Source organism: Salvelinus fontinalis, chromosome 33 (assembly GCF_029448725.1).
Source record: "Salvelinus fontinalis isolate EN_2023a chromosome 33, ASM2944872v1, whole genome shotgun sequence".
NCBI classification, from domain to species: domain Eukaryota; kingdom Metazoa; phylum Chordata; class Actinopteri; order Salmoniformes; family Salmonidae; genus Salvelinus; species Salvelinus fontinalis.
Window position 1 is genome coordinate 42,831,986 of NC_074697.1, and position 21,532 is coordinate 42,853,517.

At 43.3% G+C, this 21,532-nt stretch overlaps 1 protein-coding gene across 1 annotated transcript; it reads left to right on the top strand.

Annotated features, from left to right (window-relative positions):
- Positions 1–8,042: 8,042 nt before the first annotated feature.
- Positions 8,043–21,090, top strand: LOC129832323 (beta-secretase 1-like). The gene is made up of 9 exons (XM_055896309.1): positions 8,043–9,027; positions 15,173–15,261; positions 15,529–15,745; positions 16,077–16,214; positions 16,469–16,603; positions 16,924–17,025; positions 17,278–17,427; positions 17,646–17,817; positions 19,814–21,090. The coding sequence occupies exons 1-9, from the start codon at positions 8,713–8,715 to the stop codon at positions 20,056–20,058; spliced, it is 1,563 nt and encodes a 520-aa protein (XP_055752284.1). The 5' UTR covers positions 8,043–8,712; the 3' UTR covers positions 20,059–21,090.
- Positions 21,091–21,532: the final 442 nt, after the last annotated feature.

The window sequence follows — 21,532 nt, forward strand, 5'->3', positions numbered from 1 at the left end:
TGGTGTTGATGGGGAGCTAACACCGTCCCATCACCGAGTATGTGCACGCACACACACACACACACACACACACACACACTGAAGCACTAGGAGGGGGTAGGGCTGTTGGTAAAAAAAAAACTGTACATTATGAGTTTATGCTTCTTGAGTTATAAGGTTGTTTAACAATCATGCCGTCTAGACATAAGTTGGTTCTCTGTAGAGTAGACTTCCACCAATACCAACTTCTGTCCCTTCACATGTAACATTACTAGATATTAAGCAAGAGGGTAGTGATGGGTGAGGCCTTCAACGGCTCAGTTGGTAGAGCATGATGTTTGCAACGTCAGGATTGTGGGTACTGTTATCTGCACTAACAGTGTTATGAAATCATATCTGCTGCTATCTACTGCTAAATTGCAATAGTTTTGATAATAAACCTGTACTAACTGTACTATAAACTTGTATCTGCTGCTATTTGGTTGTGGTTTGTTTGTAATGTGTTTTGAAACATGATCCTCTTATTGTTTTTTGGTTTGTCTTTAATTATGTGAGTTGCTTGGGAGAAAAGTGTCTTCTAAATGGCATTTATTTTTCAGGGCCCTGTCTATCAAAGATAATTCTTAAAAATCCAAATAACTTCACAGATCTTCATTGTAAAGTGTTTAAACACTGTTTCCCATGCTTGTTCAATGAACCATAAACAATTAATGAACATGCACCTGTGGAACGGTCGTTAAGATACTAATAGCTTACAGACGGTAGGCAGTTAAGGTCACAGTTATGAAAACTTAGGACACTAAAGAGGCCTTTGTACTGACTCTGAAAAACACCAAAAGAAAGATGTCCAGGGTCCCTGCTCATCTGTGTGAATGTGCCTTTGGCATGCTGCAAGTAGGCATGAGGACTGCAGATGTGGCCAGTGCAATAAATCGCAATGTCCGTACTGTGAGACGCCTAAGACAGAGCTACAGGGAGACAGGACAGACAGCTAATCGTCCTCGCAGTGGCAGACCACGTGTATCAACACCTGCACATGATCGGTACATCCGAACATCAATCACACCTGCGGGACAGGTACAGGATGGCAACAACAACTACCCGAGTTGCACCAGGAATGCACAATCCCTCCATCAGTGCTTAGACTGTCCGCAATAGGCTGAGAGAGGCTGGACTGAGGGCTTGTAGGCCTGTTGTAAGGCAGGTCCTCACCAGACATCACCGGCAGCAGCGTCGCCTATCGGCACAAACCCACCGTCGCTGGACCAGACAGGACTGGCAAAAAGTGCTCTTCACTGACGAGTTGCGGTTTTGTCTCACCAGGGGTGATGGTCGGATTCACGTTTATCGTCAAAGGAATGAGCGTTACACCGAGGCCTGTACTCTGGAGCGGGATCGATTTGGAGGTGGAGAGTCCGTCATGGTCTGGGGCGGTGTGTCACAACATCATCGGACTGAGCTTGTTGTCATTGCAGGCAATCTCAATGCTGTGCGTTACAGGGAAGACATCCTCCTCCCTCATGTGGTACCCTTCCTGCAGGCTCATCCTGACATGACCCTCCAGCATGACAATGCCACCAGCCATACTGCTCGATCTGTGCGTGATTTCCTGCAAGACAGGAATGTCAGTGTTCTGCCATGGCCAGCGAAGAGCCCGGATGTCAATCCAATTTAGCACGTCTGGGACCTGTTGGATCGGAGGGTGAGGGTTAGGGCCATTCCCACCGGAAATGTCTGGGAACCTGCAGGTGCCTTTGTAGAAGAGTGGGGTCACATCTCACAGCAAGAACTGGCAAATCTGGTGCAGTCCATGAGGAGGAGATGCACTGCAGTACTTAATGCAGCTGGTGGCCACACCAGATACTGACTGTTACTTTTGCTTTTGATCCCCCCCTTTGTTCAGGGACACATTATTCCATTTATGTTAGTCACACGTCTGTGGAACTTGTTCAGTTTATGTCTCAGTTGTTGAATCTTGTTATGTTCATACAAGTATTTACACATGTTAAGTTTGCTGAAAATAAACGCAGTTGACAGTGGGAGGACGTTTCTTTTTTTGCTGAGTTTATATGTGTGTGTGTGTGTGTGTATGTGTGTGTGTGTGTGTGTGTGTGTGTGTGTGTGTGTGTGTGTGTGTGTGTGTGTGTGTGTGTGTGTGTGTGTGTGTGTGTGTGTGTGTGTGTGTGTGTGTGTGTGTGTGTGTGTGTGTGTGTGTGTGTGTGTGTGATTATTACATGTCCGTGGCTTCATTACAGTGTGATGTATGAAGTGGGATCCAGGGTCCCTTGAGTGTCCAAGCCTGTAGAAAGCCTGCTTGGTGTTCCAGTCCTCTGTCCCAGACCCAGTCAGTGGTACCCTCAACCACACAGACACTCTGCTTCTCCAAGGACAGCTAACGGTCTGAGACTAAATCAGGGAGCTTTGCTGTGGTCAAAGAGCTACTCTAAATTGGACAGCAGACTGGTCAGTAAACAGTGGAACAGCAGAGCAGTACAACCAACTGGGGGAAGTTGAAAGTGGACAAATCTGAAGCGTTGCCCACCACTGGAGAATCTGACTGTAACACGAACAGTATGGATGGTACTGGAGCTTCATTGCATTAGTTTGAATTCATGGTTCCTACCTCTTTTCTTGTGAAATCCTGTTTTTCATGTGTTTTCTCCTCCTCTTCTCCCCAGTTCCTCAGTTGTCTCACAGGTGTGCCCTCACGCTGCCCTGCTGTGCAGAAGCTTTTTGAGGTCACCTGTGCCAAAGCCCCCCAGGTTACGGGTGTCACAGTTCAGCTGGAGATGCACACGCTGTGTCAACAGTTTGACCAGCTGGGCACAGAGATGATCGTCACCAAGGCTTGGGAGGTAGGAACATGTTGACGCATATGGACACAGACACACACACACACACACACACACACACACACACACACATAAACACACACACACACTCACTATGGTTGAACTAATCACTGCGTTGCTGCTGTGTCCTGCATGGTCCTTGTAGAAGGATGTTCCCTACCTTCCAGGTGAGTATCTCAGGGATGGAACCTGCAGTGGAGTATGTGCTGCTCATGGACTTCATCCCTGTGGATGAGTCCAGGCTCTGTCGCAGCTGGCCGCGATCGGGAGACCCATGGGGCGGCGTACAATTAGCCCAGCGTCGTCCGGGTTAGGGGAGGGTTTGGCTGGCAGAGGTGTCCTTGTCTCATCGTGCACTAGAGACTCCTGTGGCAGGCCGGGCGCAGTGCACGCTGACACGGTTGCCAGGTGTACAGTGTTTCCTCCGACACATTGGCTGGCTTCCAGGTTAAGTGGGAATTGTGTCAAGATGCAGTGCAGCCTGGTTGGGTTGTGTTTCAAAGGAACTACTAATTGGATATCACAAAATTGTGGAGAAAAAGTGTGGGATAGGTGGAAAAATAATTTCTATCAAGCAATAATGACAAACCTCCTATCTGTCATATATTTAATCTGAGCCTAGAGTAAAGTGTTTGTCCTCAGGCCTGGAGGGAAACCAAAGTCATTCCGCAACCAAAGAATGGTAAAGTGGTCTTTACTGGTTCTAACAGCCGACCTATCAGCTTGCTGCCAGCTCTCAGCAAACTGTAGGAAATACTGTGTTTGACCAAATCCAATGTTATTTCTCTGTAAACAAATTAACAACAGACTTTCAGTATGCTTATATAGAAGGGTGCTCACAAATGACTGGTTGCTGGTTAAAAGAAATTGATAATAAGAAGATTGTTGGAGCTGTACTGTTAGATTTCAGTGCAGCCTTTGAAATGATTGACCATAACGTTTGTGGTATGGCTTTGCAACCTCTGCCATACCGTGGATTCAGAGCTATTTACCAAATAGAACACGAAGAGGTTTTCTTTCATGGAAGCTTCTCTAATGTGAAACATGTAAAGTGTTTAACATTTTTACCAATGACTTTCCGCTGGCATTAAACAAAGCCTCTGTGACCATGTGCGCTGATGATTCAACCCTATACGTGTCAGCAACCACATCGAGTGAATTCACTGCAACCCTAAACAAAGAGTTGCAGTCAGTTTAAAATGGGTGGCCAGTAATAAACTGGTCCTGAACATCTCTAAAATCAAATCAATCAAATCGAATCGAATCAAATTTTATTGGTCACATGCACATGGTTAGCTGATGGTCATGCGAGTGTAGCAAAATTCTTGTTCTTCTAGTTCTGACAATGCAGTAATATCTAACAAGTAATCTAACACATTCACAACAACTACCTTATATACACAAATGTAAACGGATGAATAAGAATAAGTACATATAAATATATGGATGAGCGATGGCTGTGCGGCATAGGCAAGATGCAGTAGATGGTATAGAACAGTATATACATATGAGATGAGTAATGTAGGATATGTAAACATTATTAAAGTGGCGTTATTTAAATTGACTAGTGATATCGTTATTAAGTCCATTTATTAAAATGGCCAGAGATTTAGTGATGGCTGTTTAACAGTCTGATGGCCTTGAGATAGAAGCTGTTTTTCAGTCTCTCGGTCCCAGCTTTGATGCACCTGTACTGACCTCGCCTTCTGGATGATAGCAGGGTGAACAGGCAGTGGCTTGTGTGGTTGTTGTCCTTGATGAGCTTTTAGGCCTTCCTGTGACATCGGGTGAGACCGCACTACCCTCTGGAGAGCCTTGCGGTTGAGGGCGGTGCAGTTGCCGTACCAGGCGGTGATACAGCCCGACAGGATACTCTCGATTGTGCACCTGTAAAAGTTTGTGAGTGTTTTAGGTGACAAGCCAAACTTCTTCAGCCTGCTGAGGTTGAAGAGGCGCTATTGCGCCTTCTTCACCACAGTGGCTGTGTGGGTGGACCATTTCAGTTTGTCCATGATGTGTACGCAGAGGAACTTAAAACTTTCCACCTTCTCCACTAATGTCCCATTGATGTGGATGGGTTCGTGCTCCCTCTGCTGTTTCCTGAAGTCCACGATCATCTTCTTTGTTTTGTTGACATTGAGTGAGAGGTTATTTTCCTGACACCACACTCCGAGGACCCTCACCCCCTCCCTGTAGGCCGTGTCGTCGTTGTTGGTAATCAAGCCTACCACTGTAGTGTCGTCTGCAAACTTGATGATTGAGTTGGAAGCGTGTATGGCCACGTAGTCATGGGTGAACAGAGAGTACAGGAGAGGACTGAGAATGCACCCTTGTGGGGCCCCAGTGTTGAGGATCAGCGGGGTGGAGATGTTGTTTCCTACCGTCACCACCTGGGGGCGGCCTGTCAGAAAGTCCAGGACCCAGTTGCACAGGGCGGGGTCGAGACCCAGGGTCTCGAGCTTAATGATGAGTTTGGAGGGTACTATGGTGTTAAATGCTGAGCTGTAGTCAATGAACAGCATTCTTACATAGGGATTTCTCTTTTCCAGATGGGATAGGGCCGTGTGCATTGTGATGGTGATTGCATCATCTGTGGATCTATTGGGGCGGTAAGCAAATTGGAGTGGGTCTAGGGTATCAGGTAGGGTGGAGGTGATATGATCCTTGACTAGTCTCTCAAAGCACTTCATGATGACAGAAGTGAGTGCAACCGGGCGAAACTAAGAGCATTGTATTTGGTACAAATGATTCCCAAAGTTCTAGACCTAGATGAATCTGAATGGTGTGGCTGTTGAGCAAGTTGAGTAGACTAAATTGTTTGGTTTTACCTTAGATTGTAAACTGTCATGGTCAAAACATATTGATTCAATGGTTGTAAAGATGGGGAGAGGTCTGTCCGTGAAAAAGAGATGCTCTGCTTTTCTCACAAAGAAAATCCTGCAGGCTTTAGTTTTATCTTATCTTGATTATTGTCTAGTCATATGGTCAAGTGCCGCAAAGAAGGACCTAGTTAAGCTGCAGCTGGCCCAGAACAGAGAAGCACATTTTGCTCTTCATTGTAATCAGAGGGCTAATATCAATACTATGCATGCCATGCATAGTAAGAGTTAAGGAAAGACGGATCATATCACTTCTAGTTTTTATAAGAAACAATGTATTGGAAATTCCAAACTGTTTTCATTGTCAACTTATATACAGCGCTGACACACACACTTACCCCACCAGACATGCCACCAGGGGTCTTTTCACAGTCCCCAGGTCCAGAACAAATTCAAGGAAACATACAGTATTATACAGAGTCATGAGTGCATGGATCTCCCTTCCATCTCATACAGAGCAAGAGAACAGCACACCTGGTTTCATACCTGTTTTTTTTTGTTTTTTGTGTGTATATGCTGACATGTATGTGTAACTGATAGATACACACACACACACACACACACACACACACACACACACGCACACTACATGCCAATGTTTTCAAATGTATGTAAATTGTTAAGTATTTGTAATGTATTTTTCGTTATGTGTCGGACCCCAGTAAGATTAGCTGTCGCCATTGGCGTCAGCTAATAGGGATCCTGTTAAAATCAAAAATCTCTCTCTCTCTCTCTCACTTACTCACTCACTCTCTCAGATCACCCAGCTGAAGATAGCCAGTAACCCATATGCAAAGGGCTTCCGAACTACTGATCCTGACGCCTGGTAAAACAAATAAACATGTTATTTTTTGTTAATGTCTAGAATTTCAGAATCGTTTTGGTGATACGTTGAACATAAAAGTCAAAGTACAACAACCAAATTCAGACATTGAGAACTGTTTGTCAGATTCAGGTGGCTTCCCTCCTACAATTAATATGTAATCTAGATTGTTCCATGGAAACGCTCAATTAAATAATAACTGCACCATTATACATCCTTATGGCTCTCGCTCTTATCACCTGATTCAGGTTAAGGAGCAATCACAATAGGATTCCTGATCTTTGACTCTGGCGTCTACATATGACAACACAACAGACATTCAGATAGCCTAGTGGTTAGAGTGTTGGACTAGTGACCGAAAGTTGGCAAGATCGAATCCCTGATCTGACAAGGTAAAAATCTGTCGTTCTGCCCCTGAACAAGGCAGTGAACGCACTGTTCCTAGGCTGTCATTGAAAATAAGAATTTGTTCTGAAATCACTTGCCTAGTTCAATATAGGTAAAAAAATTACACTTGATAAAGTAAGACATTGGTTATTAAGACCAAGCGTAATATGATATGGTAAAAGGTGACTAATATTTTTAACCTGTTGTAATTCTGCCTGACTGTTCTTTGACTGTGTGTCGTTTTGTGTTATAGGTGGTCAGCGCCAGGCCACAGGAGGGCAGCCATGAGTTTGGCAGTACGTCAGGAGAGCAGTGAGCACAGAACCTAGAGTCTATCAAGTGAGCGACTGAGACCCAGGAATCTCCCTGTCCTCCTCCCTCAAAACATCAGTGTCACAGTGAAATACTGAGCATGTTTTAGACAATATACAGCCCTTAATACACAGGGCTGGGTAGGTTACTTTCTAAATGTAATCCGTTACAGTTACAAGTTACCTGTCCAAAATTGTAATCAGTTACGTAACTTTTGGATTACCCAAACTCAGTAAAGTAATCTGATTATATTCCGTTACTTTTAGATTACTTAAGAAGACAAAAATGTATATTACCAATTAAAAGACATGTATTGCAGGATAAATCAATGTTAAAGTTTACATAGCTGGCCATATATGGATGTTAAATTTTACTTTATGTATTGGTTATGTAGGCTTCTTCTAACTCATCGCTTTCTACTACATAAAATAATACGATAACATTTCTTCCATAGTTTCATTACTACAGATCTTCCTACAGTAGCCCACATTCTCCTTCAATATGTGGCTGTCTCTCCTCATTATTTCTCAAAGGAACCAAGTGAAAAAGTTTTATCATGAGATCAATCATTGATCGTTTCATCTTGGGCTGATGATTTTAGATATGACTTTTTAATCGAAGCACACAAGGCGTATAGGGAAATTAATTGTTTAAAGTGAAAAATATTAGTATTCAAATTATGTCAATAAAGACCCATTCAAATAATTTGCTCTATTGATTTATCATTTATTATAGGCTATTTTTATTAAAGGCTCTTTTATCTTTTATTACCCGTGAATAGAAAAACTACTATACCCACAATGCCCCGTGCTGAGGTTGTGCTTGCAGGGAGATGCTCAGCTCAGTTACGAGATGATGCAGGATTGATGGAGGAGGCGGGTGAATGCGGGAAGGTAGCGGAGAGAATGCACAGAGGAGAGATGCAGATTATGGTAGTCTATATGACTGGGATTTTTGGTGATGTGACAGAACGATGATCGTACGGGTAACGGGCCTCTGGATTATTGATATTGGGACCTCAGCCTTTTTGGACAACCTCTAATTCATGCGTTTTATGATTTATTTTATTATCAGCCTACTTGCGCAGTTGTTTATTTCATTATACTGAATTTGATTGTTTTGTCAACAGCTATAGGCACATGGATATTTCTGTTGTTTATCTAAGATTTTGTAAATTATCGTTTTTTTTTCTCCCATACATTGAGGACAAGGTGTATGGCCGCCGCAGCAAAGCGCTCGATACCACACCATCTATAAACACGGACAGATATTCAAATCAAGTGGACTCCGCTTTCTTTTAATAAAGATGTCAACACTATTACATTATGGCTGCAACTGCCAATTTTTGTAGCATCAGCGTTTGATCTTGGTGCAATAAACAACAGTTCTGCAGCATTTCTAATGATAACAAACTGAAAGGAAACGGTCGAGTGCGCAAATTAAGGGTCCTAAAATATATAGCCTAAAATAACATTTCAAAATGGAGGCACTCTGTCCTCGATGGATGGTATTTTTATGGACGATTCTCTGCCTATTTGTGGGTGTCAGCTTCGGCACCAACGAGGCTGAAATAAAACCAAACACATCAGGCCCACTGGCTATTCACTTCCCACTGCGACAGGGCCCTCTCTCTGAGCCCCAACCCCCGCATTTGGCCCGGCGCCGCTCCTCGAGGGCAGCGCGGAGGCGCAGAGGGGTCGGTGGCATCAATTTCGTGGACATGATCGACAACCTTCGTGGAAAATCCGGACAGGGCTACTACGTGGAGATGGCAGTGGGTTCACCGCCACAGAAGGTGACACACTCTCTCCCCCTCTCTCAATTCAATTCAAATGGCTGTATTGGGGAAACATATGTTTACATTGCCAAAGCAAGTGAAATAGATAATTAACAAAAGTGAAATAAACAATACAAAATGAACAGTAAACAGTACACTCACAAAAGTTCCAAAGGAATAGAGACATTTCAAATGTCATATTATATCTATACACAGCGTTGTAACTATGTGCAAATAGTTCAAGTACAAAAGGGAAAATAAATCAACATAGATATAGGTTGTATTTACAATGGGGATTGTTCTTCTCTGGTTTCCCTTTTCTGCAACAGGTCACAAATCATGCTGCTGTGATGGTACACTGGTATTTCACCCAATTGATTTGTTTTCAAATCTTTTGTTGGTCTGTATAATCTGAGGGAAATATGCTTAGGGGGCTCTTCTCCAGGTTTATCTCTCTGTAGGTGATGGCTTTTTGTTATGGAGGGTTTGGGAATCGCTTCCTTTTAAGTGGTTGTAGAATTGAAGGACTCTTCTGGATTTTTTATCATTAGCGGGTATCGGTCTAATTCTGCTCTGCATGCATTTTGTTGTGTTTTCCGTTGTACACAGAGGATATTTTTGCAGAATTCTGCATGCAGTCTCAATTTGGTGTTTGGCCCATTTTGTGAATTCTTGGTTGGTGAGCGGACCCCAGACCTCACAACCATAAAGGGCAATGGGTTTTTATAATGATTCAAGTATTTTTAGCCAGATCCTTAATTGGTATGTCATATTTGATGTTCCTTTTGATGGCGTAGAAGGACCTTCTTGCCTTGTCTCTCAGATTGTTCACAGGTTTGTGGAAGCTACCTGTGGCGCTGATGTTTAGGCTGAGGTATGTATAGTTATTTGTGTGCTAGGGCAACGGTGTCTAGATGGAATTTGTATTAGTGGTCCTGACAACTGGACCTTTTTTGGAAAACCATTATTTTTGTCTTACTTTGTCTCTCTCTCTCACTCTCTCATTGACACGCCCATTCAATTGATCCTGTATGACATGTTGCTCACCTGTGCCTTATATCCTCTGCATTGTGGCGCGTCATACCTACCCTCCTATCAAACCTTTGATGAGTGGAAGCAGGTGTTTAATTGTCGAGCAAAAACTAAAATGTGCACCCCTTTGGGTCCCCAGGATCAGAATTAAGAAACACTGGCCTTGGTAAACCTTGGTAACCTGGCCTCTAAAATGACAGATGGTGACGAAGAAGAACAACAAGAATAAATGTGTGTGTCTCTGTTCTTGCATGTGCGAGAAGGGAGAACGAAGGAGAGAATGAAGCCTTTAATTCTGCAGAGAGAGGGGGGGGGGGATAATTACCAGTGTGGTGCAGCTAAGCAGCTGCAGGGTACAGACTGGCACACCACAGGGATTACTGTGTGACAGAGCCAATGTTATGCCCTGCCTAGGACACTCCCATTGTGCCACTAGGAGGATAAACCATCACTGGCTTCCATCCACTCACTAACATTTATACTGAACAAAAATATAAACGCAACATGCAACAATTTCAACGATTTTACTGAGTTACAGTTCATATAAGGAAATCAGTCAATTTACATAAATTCGTTAGGCCACATGGGAGCCAGGTCCACCCACTGGGGAGCCAGTCCCAGCCAATCAGAATTCGTTTTTTTCCAACAAAAGGGCTTTATTACAGACAGAAATACTTTGTGGCATTGTGTTGTGTGACTGCACATTTGGCCTTTTATTGTCCCCAGCACAAGGTGCACCTGTGTAATGAGCATGCTGTTTAATCAGCTCCTTGATATGCCACACTTGTCAGGTGGATGGGTTATCTTGGCAAAGCATAAATGCTTACTAACAGGGATGTAAACAAATGTGTGCACACAATTTGAGAAAAATAAGCTTTTTGTGCGTATGGAAAATTTCAGGGATCTTTTATTTCAGCTCATGAAACATGGGACCAACACTTTATATGTTGCGTTTGTATTTTTGTTAAGTATAGAAACATTGATACAAATACAACCATAGAGATTGATCCAGTATTAATAACTATGTATATGACGCACTAAAAGAAACATAACAAAATATTTCCCTCATGTAATAGAAGAGAATTCTATTACCATATTGCTTTGATACAGTAATACAAACCAAACATTTGCCAAATAGGCCTACTGAATAGACTACTATAAGACTCAAATGTGTGACTGTTACAGTAACTTCAAGATGTAAACTGTATGTATCAATTGTTACAGAGTAGAAGTGCTGATCTAGGATCAGGTCCCCCCTGTCCATCTAATCCTATTAATTGTGATCTAAAAGGCTACACTGATCCTAAATCAGCACCCCTACTCTGAGACGTTACATACCTAAGGCTCCTGATATAATATCTTCTAAAATAATAGATGAGGTTTGCGACAGGGATTCTAGACTTCTGCCAGAAACAGGAAGTGTAGCAGGTCCGAGGTGTGTGTGTGTCAGGATGCAGCCGGACAGGCGTCTCGGGTGGTGTGTCTGAAGGGAAGCAGGATGCGGGCAGGACAGATCAATTGTGAGGCGTCAGCGTATTCCTCACCAAAATACACCCTCTACAATACAATCAGAGAGTGAAAGGAAGAGAGCACGCCAAGAGGCTGCCCGAGGGAGAGTTTATGCAGGTTAAAGTTAAATCACTCTTTACAGCAATGCTACGGTTTATCTTTATTTATTTCAATGTCATATAACATGCAAATGGGTCCACACAAACTGTTATGCATAATCTCCCTAGTAACCCTAATTGATTTAAATTTTATTTGTGTTTCCCCAACAATTCATTGCAATGCATGGCTTGGTGTTTTGATGTGTGTGGAAGGGGTGAATGTGGTGTGGTGGTAGGGCAGGGGTGTAGTTTCAGCTAAACCCAGGGAATGGATGGCAGAGGGACATTCTCCTCCAAGGAATGTTTAGAAAATTAAAGCTCATCTACTGCATTGCTACACGATTTAAAAAAAAATGCTAAAATGCTGTTTGGAGCACAGCAAAAACAAGCTAAAATGTCTCCAGACATTATCAGCTTGTTGCTGTAGCTTCATTCACCTCTGTCAATAGGGGGCTGAACGTTCTAGAAACCAGTGGAGGCTGCTGAGGCGAGGACGTCTCATTTTAATGGCTGGAACGGAGAAAATGGAATGACATCAAACACATGAAAACCATGTGAATTTGATACCATTCCACTGATTCTGCTTCAGCCATTACCACAAGTCCATTCTCCCCAATTAAGGTGCCACCAGCACTCCTCAGGTGCTACAAACACGTCATACAAGAATAAGCTGCTACGCACTGGCTCAGCACCAGGATTAAACCTCTAGTTTAGTTTCATGTCAAGTCAGTCAGCAGTTACCTAGCCACTACAGCCATCTGTACCTCTGCACTGTTTTGAGAAAAAGTTGTGCTGTTCCCTGCAGCTGCGTGATGCGCTCTGCATAAAGCCAGCCAGCCAAACAAAAAGCCTTCCCTCCTGCTCCCAGGTGTCTGCATGGTCCTGAAGTCAGCCCTGTAGTTCTGCTAAACTACATTTGATTTTTTTTAATCCCTAACCTTACATTTGATTTTTTTTAAAGGTTTTATTTTAGTAGCCTATTTTAAATAGTTTGTGTTGTAGGGTATGGCGAGTGCCATACCCTATTGACACCCCTGTGATAGAGTGTTAGTAGATGACATGGTTATGTTATGGAACAGCAGAGTGCATGTGATGAGTGTGTTTCAAGTGACATGTTTGTGTTGGTGGGAGAGTGTGTGTGGAACCAGGTGAGAGACTAAGGCAACAGGCTGGGGGTTCTTCCAGGCACACAGTCCTCGAGGCTCTTGGCTCTGCCACTGAGAAGAAGAACGTTCCTGGACTGTGTCTCAAATGGCACCCTATGGGCTCTGGTGCACTATATAGGGAATAGGGTGCCTGGTGGGGATGCATCCCTGGATATTTCAAGAGCAGATCTATTATTGATCAGGGTCCTTCTGGTCACCAGAGAGACAAAACATGGCTGCCAGTCTGATTGACTCACTGACTGCGCAAAATCTGATACTCACACCGAAAGGAGTGGGAAGGAGGTAGACAGAGAGAGACAGAGAGAGAAACAGAGACAGAGAGCAATCCGAGAACAGCCTAGGGGTTGGATGCAAAGGAAAAGAGAAGGACATTTGGAGCATAATAAAAACAATACATAGCAACTGTCAGTAACATAATGCCAGGAGATGAGAGAGTGAGAGACAGAGAAAGGGACTAAATGGCTGAAAAGAAGAAGTGTTTTTAGCAGCAGCTACAGGGAATCATTTTATGAATAGGCATGGCTGTCTCCAGGGTAACAGAGATAGTGTCCTTATAGTCAGTGTATTCAATGTATTCTGTCCTTTAACCCTGGAAGACGCAAGAACGCACACACACACACCTACATATACCACATACATTTGAAGTCTAAAGTTTACATACACCTTAGCCATATACATTTAAACTCAGTTTTTCACAATTCCTGACATTTAATCCTAGTAAAAATTCCCTGTTTTAGTGAAATGTCAGAATAATAATAGAGCGAATTATTTATTTCAGTTTATATTTCTTTCCTCACATTCCCAGTGGGTCAGAGGTTTGCATACACTCAATTAGTATTTGGTATCATTGCCTTTTGTTTATTGTTTAACTTGGGTCAAACGTGTCAGGTAGCCTTCCACAAGCTTCCCACAATAAGCCGGGTGAATTTTGGCCCTTTCCTCCTGACACCACAGCTGGTGTAACTGAGTCAGGTTTGTAGGCCTCCTTGCTCGCAAACGCTTTTTCAGTTCTGCCCACACATTTTCTACAGGGTTGAAGTCAGTGCTTTGTGATGGCCACTCCAATACCTTGGCTTTGTTGTCCTTAAGCCATTTTGCCACAACCTTTGAAGTATGCTTGGGGTCATTGTCCATATGGAAGATCCATTTGCGACCAAGATTTAACTTCCTGACTGATGTCTTGAGATGTTGCTTCAATATATCCACATAATTTTCCATCCTCATGATGCCATCTAGTTTGTGAAGTGCACCAGTCCCTCCTTCAGCAAAGCACCCCCACAACATGATGCTGCCACCCCGCGCTTCACGGTTGGGATGGTGTTCTTCGGCTTGCAAGCCTCCCCCTTGTTCCTCCAAACATAACGATGGTCATTATGGCCAAACAGTTCTATTTTTGTTTCATCAGACCAGAGGAAATTTCTCTAAAAAGTACGACCTTTGTCCCTATGTGCAGTTGCAAACCGTAGTCTGGCTTTTCTATGGAGATTTTGGAGCAGTGGCTTCTTCCTTGCTGAGCGGCCTTTCAGGTTATGTCGATATAGGACTCGTTTTACTGTGGATATAGATACTTTTGTACCTGTTTCCTCCAGCATCTTCACAAGGTCCTTTGCTGTTGTTCTGGGATTGATTTGCACTTTTCGCACCAAAGTACGTTCATCTCTAGGACCCTGAACGCGTCTCCTTCGTGAGCGGTATGACGGCTGCGTGTTCCCATGGTGTTTATACTTGCGTACTATTGTTTGTACAGATGAACGTGGTACATTCAGGCGTTTGGAAATTGCTCCCAAGGATGAACCAGACTTGTGGAGGTCTACAATTGAGGTCTTTGCGGATTTCTTTTGATTTTCCCATGATGTCAAGCAAAAAGGCACTGAGTTTGAAGGTGGGCCTTGAAATACACCCACAGGTACACCTCCAATTGACTCAAATGTTGTCAATTAGCCTATCAGAAGCTTCTAAAGCCATGACATGATTTTCTTGAATTTTCCAAGCTGTTTAAAGGCACAGTCAACTTAGTGTATGTAAACTTCTGACCCACTGGAATTGTGATACAGTGAATTATAAGTGAAATAATCTGTATGGAAATAATTGTTGGAACAATCACTTGTATCATGCACAAAGTAGATGTCCTAACCGACTTGCCAAAACTATAGTTTGTTAACAAGAAATCTGTGGAGCGGTTGAAAAACGAGTTTAAATGACTCCAACCTAAGTGTATGTAAACTTCCGACTTCAGCTGTATACCTACTGAATACCTGTTACAATATATAGGCCTAGCTTTGGAAAAATGCCCAGTGAATATGTAATAGGGTTTCATAACAATGACAACTATGTTGTGTTTGTGTGTTTGGGAATCAGTTGAATATTCTGGTGGACACAGGCAGCAGTAACTTTGCAGTTGGGGCAGCTGCTCACCCTTTCCTCTGCAGATATTACCATCGCTCACTGTGAGTACCATGGGATCTTATTACGATACACTGAAAGTGCTCCATCTTGAAAACTTTACTGCTGACATGCACAATGCATATCAACAGTAGACTGATGAACAAAATACAAACATATTTTTGTTGAGTAAACTATCCCTTTAAAAAAGATTTTAAATATGAATCCCATTGAACAGTGAATCTCAGTGGAATCTCTCCCTTTTAGATGGCCCTGCACACACTTCCCTTGGTGGACTTATACAGTAAGCACCTTTTCTCCTCTGTTGTTAGGTCTAAATCCTACCGCGACCTTGGGCGCAGTGTCTATGTACCCTACACCCAGGGCCGCTGGGAGGGCGAGCTGGGCACTGACCTGGTGTCTGTGCCGCATGGCCCCAACGCCTCGCTCCGTGCCAACATCGCTGCCATTACCCAGTCGGACCGCTTCTTCATCAACGGATCCAACTGGGAGGGCATCCTGGGCCTGGCCTACGCCGAGATCGCCAGAGTGAGAGGGGGGAAGAGAGAGGGAGGGAAAGGGAAATGGGCTGGGTTGAAAACATATGGGTGAGATGGGCTTGAGGGAGATGGAGAGGGAGGGAGAGAGCGGGAAAGAGATTGCCTGGGAGGGAGGGAGGGATCAGCTAGAGGGTCACTGGTGAGGGTGGAGAGCCAGCACTATACAGTAATGTGGAAAATGCACAGTGATGGATTTGTTAAGATATAATGTCAATTTAGGCTTGCTGTCAACAAGATGGCTAAAATAATCACTTTAATATAGCTATCCTTTTCCCATCTTTAAATCATTTCTAAATCCCCACCCCACCCCCTCTGTTTAGCCTGATGAGACACTGGAGCCTTTCTTTGACTCGCTGGTGCGGCAGACCCCCGTGCCCAACCTGTTCTCCCTGCAGATGTGTGGCGCAGGGTTCACCCAGAACTACAGCCTGGGCAGTGCCACCGTGGGTGGCAGCATGGTGAGAGAGAATAGACATACTGTAGATAGGAAAAGGCACAGACAGATTTTCTGTTTGAGGGAAATACACAGAAGCAGTGTGTTGTGTTAGTGTAACCAAAAGGGTTATACATAGAGATTGTACTGTATGTGCCAGGCAAGCAGGCAGGTCGGTATTGTTTAGCTATAATCGGTATTACAAAGGCAATATGAGATGAAAAGTGTGTTGAGAGTTTGGACCCAGCCTATGATACTGTTTGATTGCTGTTTTCTTAGATCATTGGTGGAGTTGATTCTTCTCTCTATGTTGGGGACCTGTGGTACACCCCGATCCGCCGGGAGTGGTATTATGAGGTCATCATTGTGCGCATTGAGGTCAATGGTCAGGATCTCAATATGGACTGCAAGGAGGTGAGATACTGTGTGTTTTTCTGATCAACCTTTAATCAACATTTTCCTCCATATATCATTCCACTTTCTCTTTAATATATTCATATCATATATGCTCTTTAGCAGACACTTTTATCCAAAGCGACTTACAGGCATGTGTGATTACATATTAAGTATGTGTGGCCCCTTCTCTTTTTATCTTTTGTTTGCTCCTGGATTCTCTTTAGTTAACCCTGAATATCTGTCTGTTGTTTACCTTTTATCACTAATAATGGTGCAGTGTGCAAAGTGAATAAATAATGACAATTTGCTTCCTCTCTCTTGGCTTGTGTCTCTATCAGTACAACTATGATAAAAGCATTGTGGACAGTGGCACCACTAACCTCCGGCTCCCTCGCAAAGTGTTCAAGGCAGCCGTGAAGGCCATCGAGGCAGCCTCGTCTGTGAGTACCTCTTCTCATCTCTCTCTCACTCCCCCTCTCTATCTGTAGTTTTTTCTCTCTCTCTTCTTTCTAGCTGCAAGTTTATGCTAGTGTCGTGTGAAATTCCTTTTGTCAGGTCTAATGTCTGTAATAGTTTCATGGCTATAATCTTTCTCTAGTTTCTGCAATTGCTAAATATTCTTTCTACCCTTCTCTGAAACACACTCACACACACGCACACAAACATACACAAACCCCATGTCTCCATATCAGACAGAGCAGTTTCCCTCTGGGTTCTGGTTGGGGGAGCAGCTGGTGTGCTGGCAGGCTGGCACCACCCCGTGGCACATCTTCCCCGTCATCTCGCTCTACCTAATGAGTGAGAACCGCAACCAGTCCTTCCGCATCTCCATTCTCCCACAGGTAACAGTGTCTGTCTGTGTACTTACCTGTCATTGAATACAATAGGTCTTCATTATTCAATTAATCAATTCAATGAGGTAGTGATGATCCTCTCTTAAACCCCTTTAACTTTTTATTAAATTTAGATGTGTTGAGAACTACAGAGAGTATTTGATGTACCATCCATTGTAGGTGTTCGCCGCTGACTGATGTCCGCTGTTTCTTTGTGCCCCCTGCAGCAGTACCTGCGACCCGTGGAGGACGTGGCCTCGGCCCAGGAGGACTGCTATAAGTTTGCCGTGTCCCAGTCCAGCACGGGCACCGTCATGGGCGCCGTCATCATGGAGGGCTTCTATGTGGTGTTTGACCGCCAGAGGAAACGCATTGGATTTGCCGTCAGCACCTGCCATGGTGAGGTGGGGACAGAGGGACTATGAGAAGTGCATTCAGAAAGTATTCAGACCCCTTTACTTATTCCATATTTTGGTACGTTACAGCCTTATTCTAAAATGTATTCAATATTTTTTTTCTCATCAATCTACACACAATAACCAATAATGACAAAGCAAAAACTGGTTTTTAGACATTTTTGCAAATGTATTAAAAATAAAAAACAGAAATAACTTATTTAGCTTTTGCTATTATACTGGATATTGAGCTCAGGTGCATCTTGTTTCCACTGATCATCCTTGAGATGTTTCTACAACTTGATTGGAGTCCACCTGTGGTAAATTCAATTAATTGGACATGATTTGGAAAGGCACACACCAGTCTATATAACGTCCCACAGTTGACAGTGCATGTCAGAGAAAAAAACAAGCCATGAGGTCGTAGGAATTGTCTGTAGAGCTCCGAGACAGGATTGTGTCGAGGCACAGATCTGGGGAAGGGTACCAAAAAAATTCTGCAGCATTGAAGGTCCCCAAGGACACAGTGGCCTCCATCATTCTTAAATGAAAGCCGTTTGGAACAACCAAGACTCTTCTTAGAGCTGGCCAAACTGAGCAAACGGTGGAGAAGGGCCTTGGTCAGGGAGGTGACCGAGAACCTAATGGTCACTCTGACAAAGCTCTAGAATTCCTCTGTAGAGATGGGAGAACCTTCCAGAAGGACAACCATCTCTGCAGCACCACCAATCAGGCCTTTATGGTAGAGTGGCTAGACGGAAGTCACTCCACAGTAAAAGGCACATGACAGCCCACTTGGAGTTTGCCAAAAGGCACCTAAAGACTCACAGACCATGACAAATAAGATTCTCTGGTCTGATGAAACCAAGATTGAACTCTTTGGCTTGAATGCCAAGCGTCACGTCTGGAGGAAACCTGGCACCATCCCTATGGTGAAGCATAGTGGTGGCAGTATCATGCTGTGGGGATGTTTTTCAGCGGCAGGGACTGGGAGACTATTCAGGATCGAGGGAAAGATTAACGGAGCAAAGTACAGAGAGATCCTTGATGAAAACCTGCTCAGGACCTCAGACTGGGGTGAAGGTTCACCTTCCAACAGGACAACGACCCAAAGCACACAGCCAAGACAACCCAGGAGTGGCATCGGGACAAGTCTCTGAATGTCATTGAGGGGCCCAGCTGGAGCCCAGACTTGAACCCGATCGGACATCTCCGGAGAGACCTGAAAATAGCTGTGCAGCGACGCTCCCCATTAAACCTGACAGCGCTTGAGAGGATCTGCAGAGAATAATGGGAGAAACTCTCCAAATGCAGGTGTGCCAAGCTTGTAGCGTCATACACAAGAAGTCATACCCAAGAAGACTCGAGGCTGTAATCGCTACCAAAGGTGCTTCAACAAAGTACTGAGTAAAGGGTCTGAATACTTATGTAAATGTGATATTTCAGTTTTTATTTTAAAAACTTGCACACAAAAAAAAATATGTTTTTGCTTTGTTATTTTGGGATATTGTGTGTAGATTTACAAGGAACATTTTAGAATAGGGCTGTAACATAACAAATATGTAAACAAAACATTATGAACACCTGCTCTTTCTATGACATAGACTGACCAGGTGATCACTTATTGATGTCACTTGTTAAATCCACTTCAATCAGTGTAGATGAAGGGGAGGAGACAGTTTAAAGAATAATTCATTTGTGTGTGTGTGTGTGGACGTGTTTAACTATACTTGTGGAGAAATTTTGTTGGTCCCCAAAAGGTCAAATTCTATTTCTAGGGGGTTTAGGGTTAAGGTTAGAATTAGTGTTAGGGTTAGAATTAGGTTTAGGGTTAGGAGCTAGGGTTAGTTTTAGGATTAGGGTTGGAGCTAGGGTTAAGGTTAGGGAAAACAGGATTTTGAATGGGACTGAATTGTGTGTCCCCACAAGGTTAGTTGTACAAGACTGTGTGTGTGTGCCTGTATGTATGTTGCTGATCTATGTGTATTTCTATGCCACAGTGCACGATGAGTTCCGCACAGCCTCCGTTGAGGGGCCGTACCATGGCGTGGACCTGGAGGACTGCGGCTACAACATCCCGCAGACGGACGAGTCCACCCTCATGACCATTGCCTACATCATGGCGGGCATCTGTGCCCTCTTCATGCTGCCATTGTGCCTTATGGTGTGCCAGTGGCGCTTTTCCCGCTGCCTTCGCCCACCTGGATTTGGGGACTTTGCTGATGATATCTCACTCCTCAAATGATAGAGAGACATGGACATACTGTACACAGGAGAGGCAAGCCTACCAGAAATGGAGATGGCAGCTTTGCTTATTGTTGTTGAGTGCGCATCAGCCTCATTGAGTAATGCAGAAACAGATTAATATGTAGGATGGTGTTGGTTGTGGCTTGGGCGGGTAGCACAATGACCAAACAAGCCAATGGCCATTTAGTTTGGATTCATCAAAGGTGGATATACCAGCAAACTGGGGTAAATGGCTTCCTGGATTCAGTGGACAACTTTATTGATATAAGGGCATGATATAAATATACAGTACGTATAGGTGTGTGTGAGTGTTTGTGATTGTATGAGGTGTGTGTATATGTATGTGTTTATGGATCACATGTACAAATTAGATTATCTAGAATTTAAGGATGGACCTGATCATTGAATATATTGGATTTGTTTGATTTGACATCAACAGTACCAGCTAAGGAACGCTAATCATAAGTGCTAATTGGGTGAACTTTTCAAGAGTGAAATTAGCACTCAAATATCAGATGCAATGAACTTTTATGGTGAAGCCACATTACTTGGTGTGCATTAAAAAGCTAAGATTATGTATTTAATACAGTTAATATCAGATATGGCACTTTTATATGGCTCTTGTTGATTCAGTTGGTGCATTATCTCACTGCTAGTGAATGCACTAATTCACACAAAAAGAAAAGCACGGACACACACACACATGCAATGATTCTCCCACATACAGATGTCTTCAAAACCTCCAAACAGCTTGAACATCTCAGTCAACCCCTCAACAGCTTTATACAAAAACTCACCGACACAGACAGTAACACACATATTCATGTTACCACAGTCAACTGCACTATCCCTATGGTGCGCTTGAATATAAATAGTTGTGTTATTTTAAATAAATTAACAAAATATTAAAATGTCCCAATGAGGGACAGATTCTACTTTCATCGACCTGCTGTAAATAAATCTGAAATGTATATGTGTCAGATGCACTGACCACAGACTGCGAATAAATAAAGTAACAAATATAACAGAATCTGTGTCCTGACTTTAATTCCCCATCCCTGATGAGTGGGATACAGACATCTGAACTTGTGTCACTGTTGTTTAAATGAATCCTGCATCTTGTAATGTCGCATTTCATGTAGGTTGAAAATAGTCAAGGTCTCCAAGTAATGGACCAAATACTGCAGTATCATGATTAGAAGACCAATAACTAGTATTTTTCAAGAATCAATGGGAATATACACTAAGTTAACAAAACATGATGAACACCTGCTCTTTCTATGACATAGACTGACCAGGTGATCACTTATTGATGTCACTTGTTAAATAAACTTCAATCAGTGTAGATGAAGGGGAGGAGACAGGTTAAAGAAGGATTTGTAAACCTTGAGACATGGATTGTGTGTGCGCCATTCAGGGGGTGAATGGGCAAGACAAAATATTGAAGGGCTTTTGAACGGGACCTCAAAAGT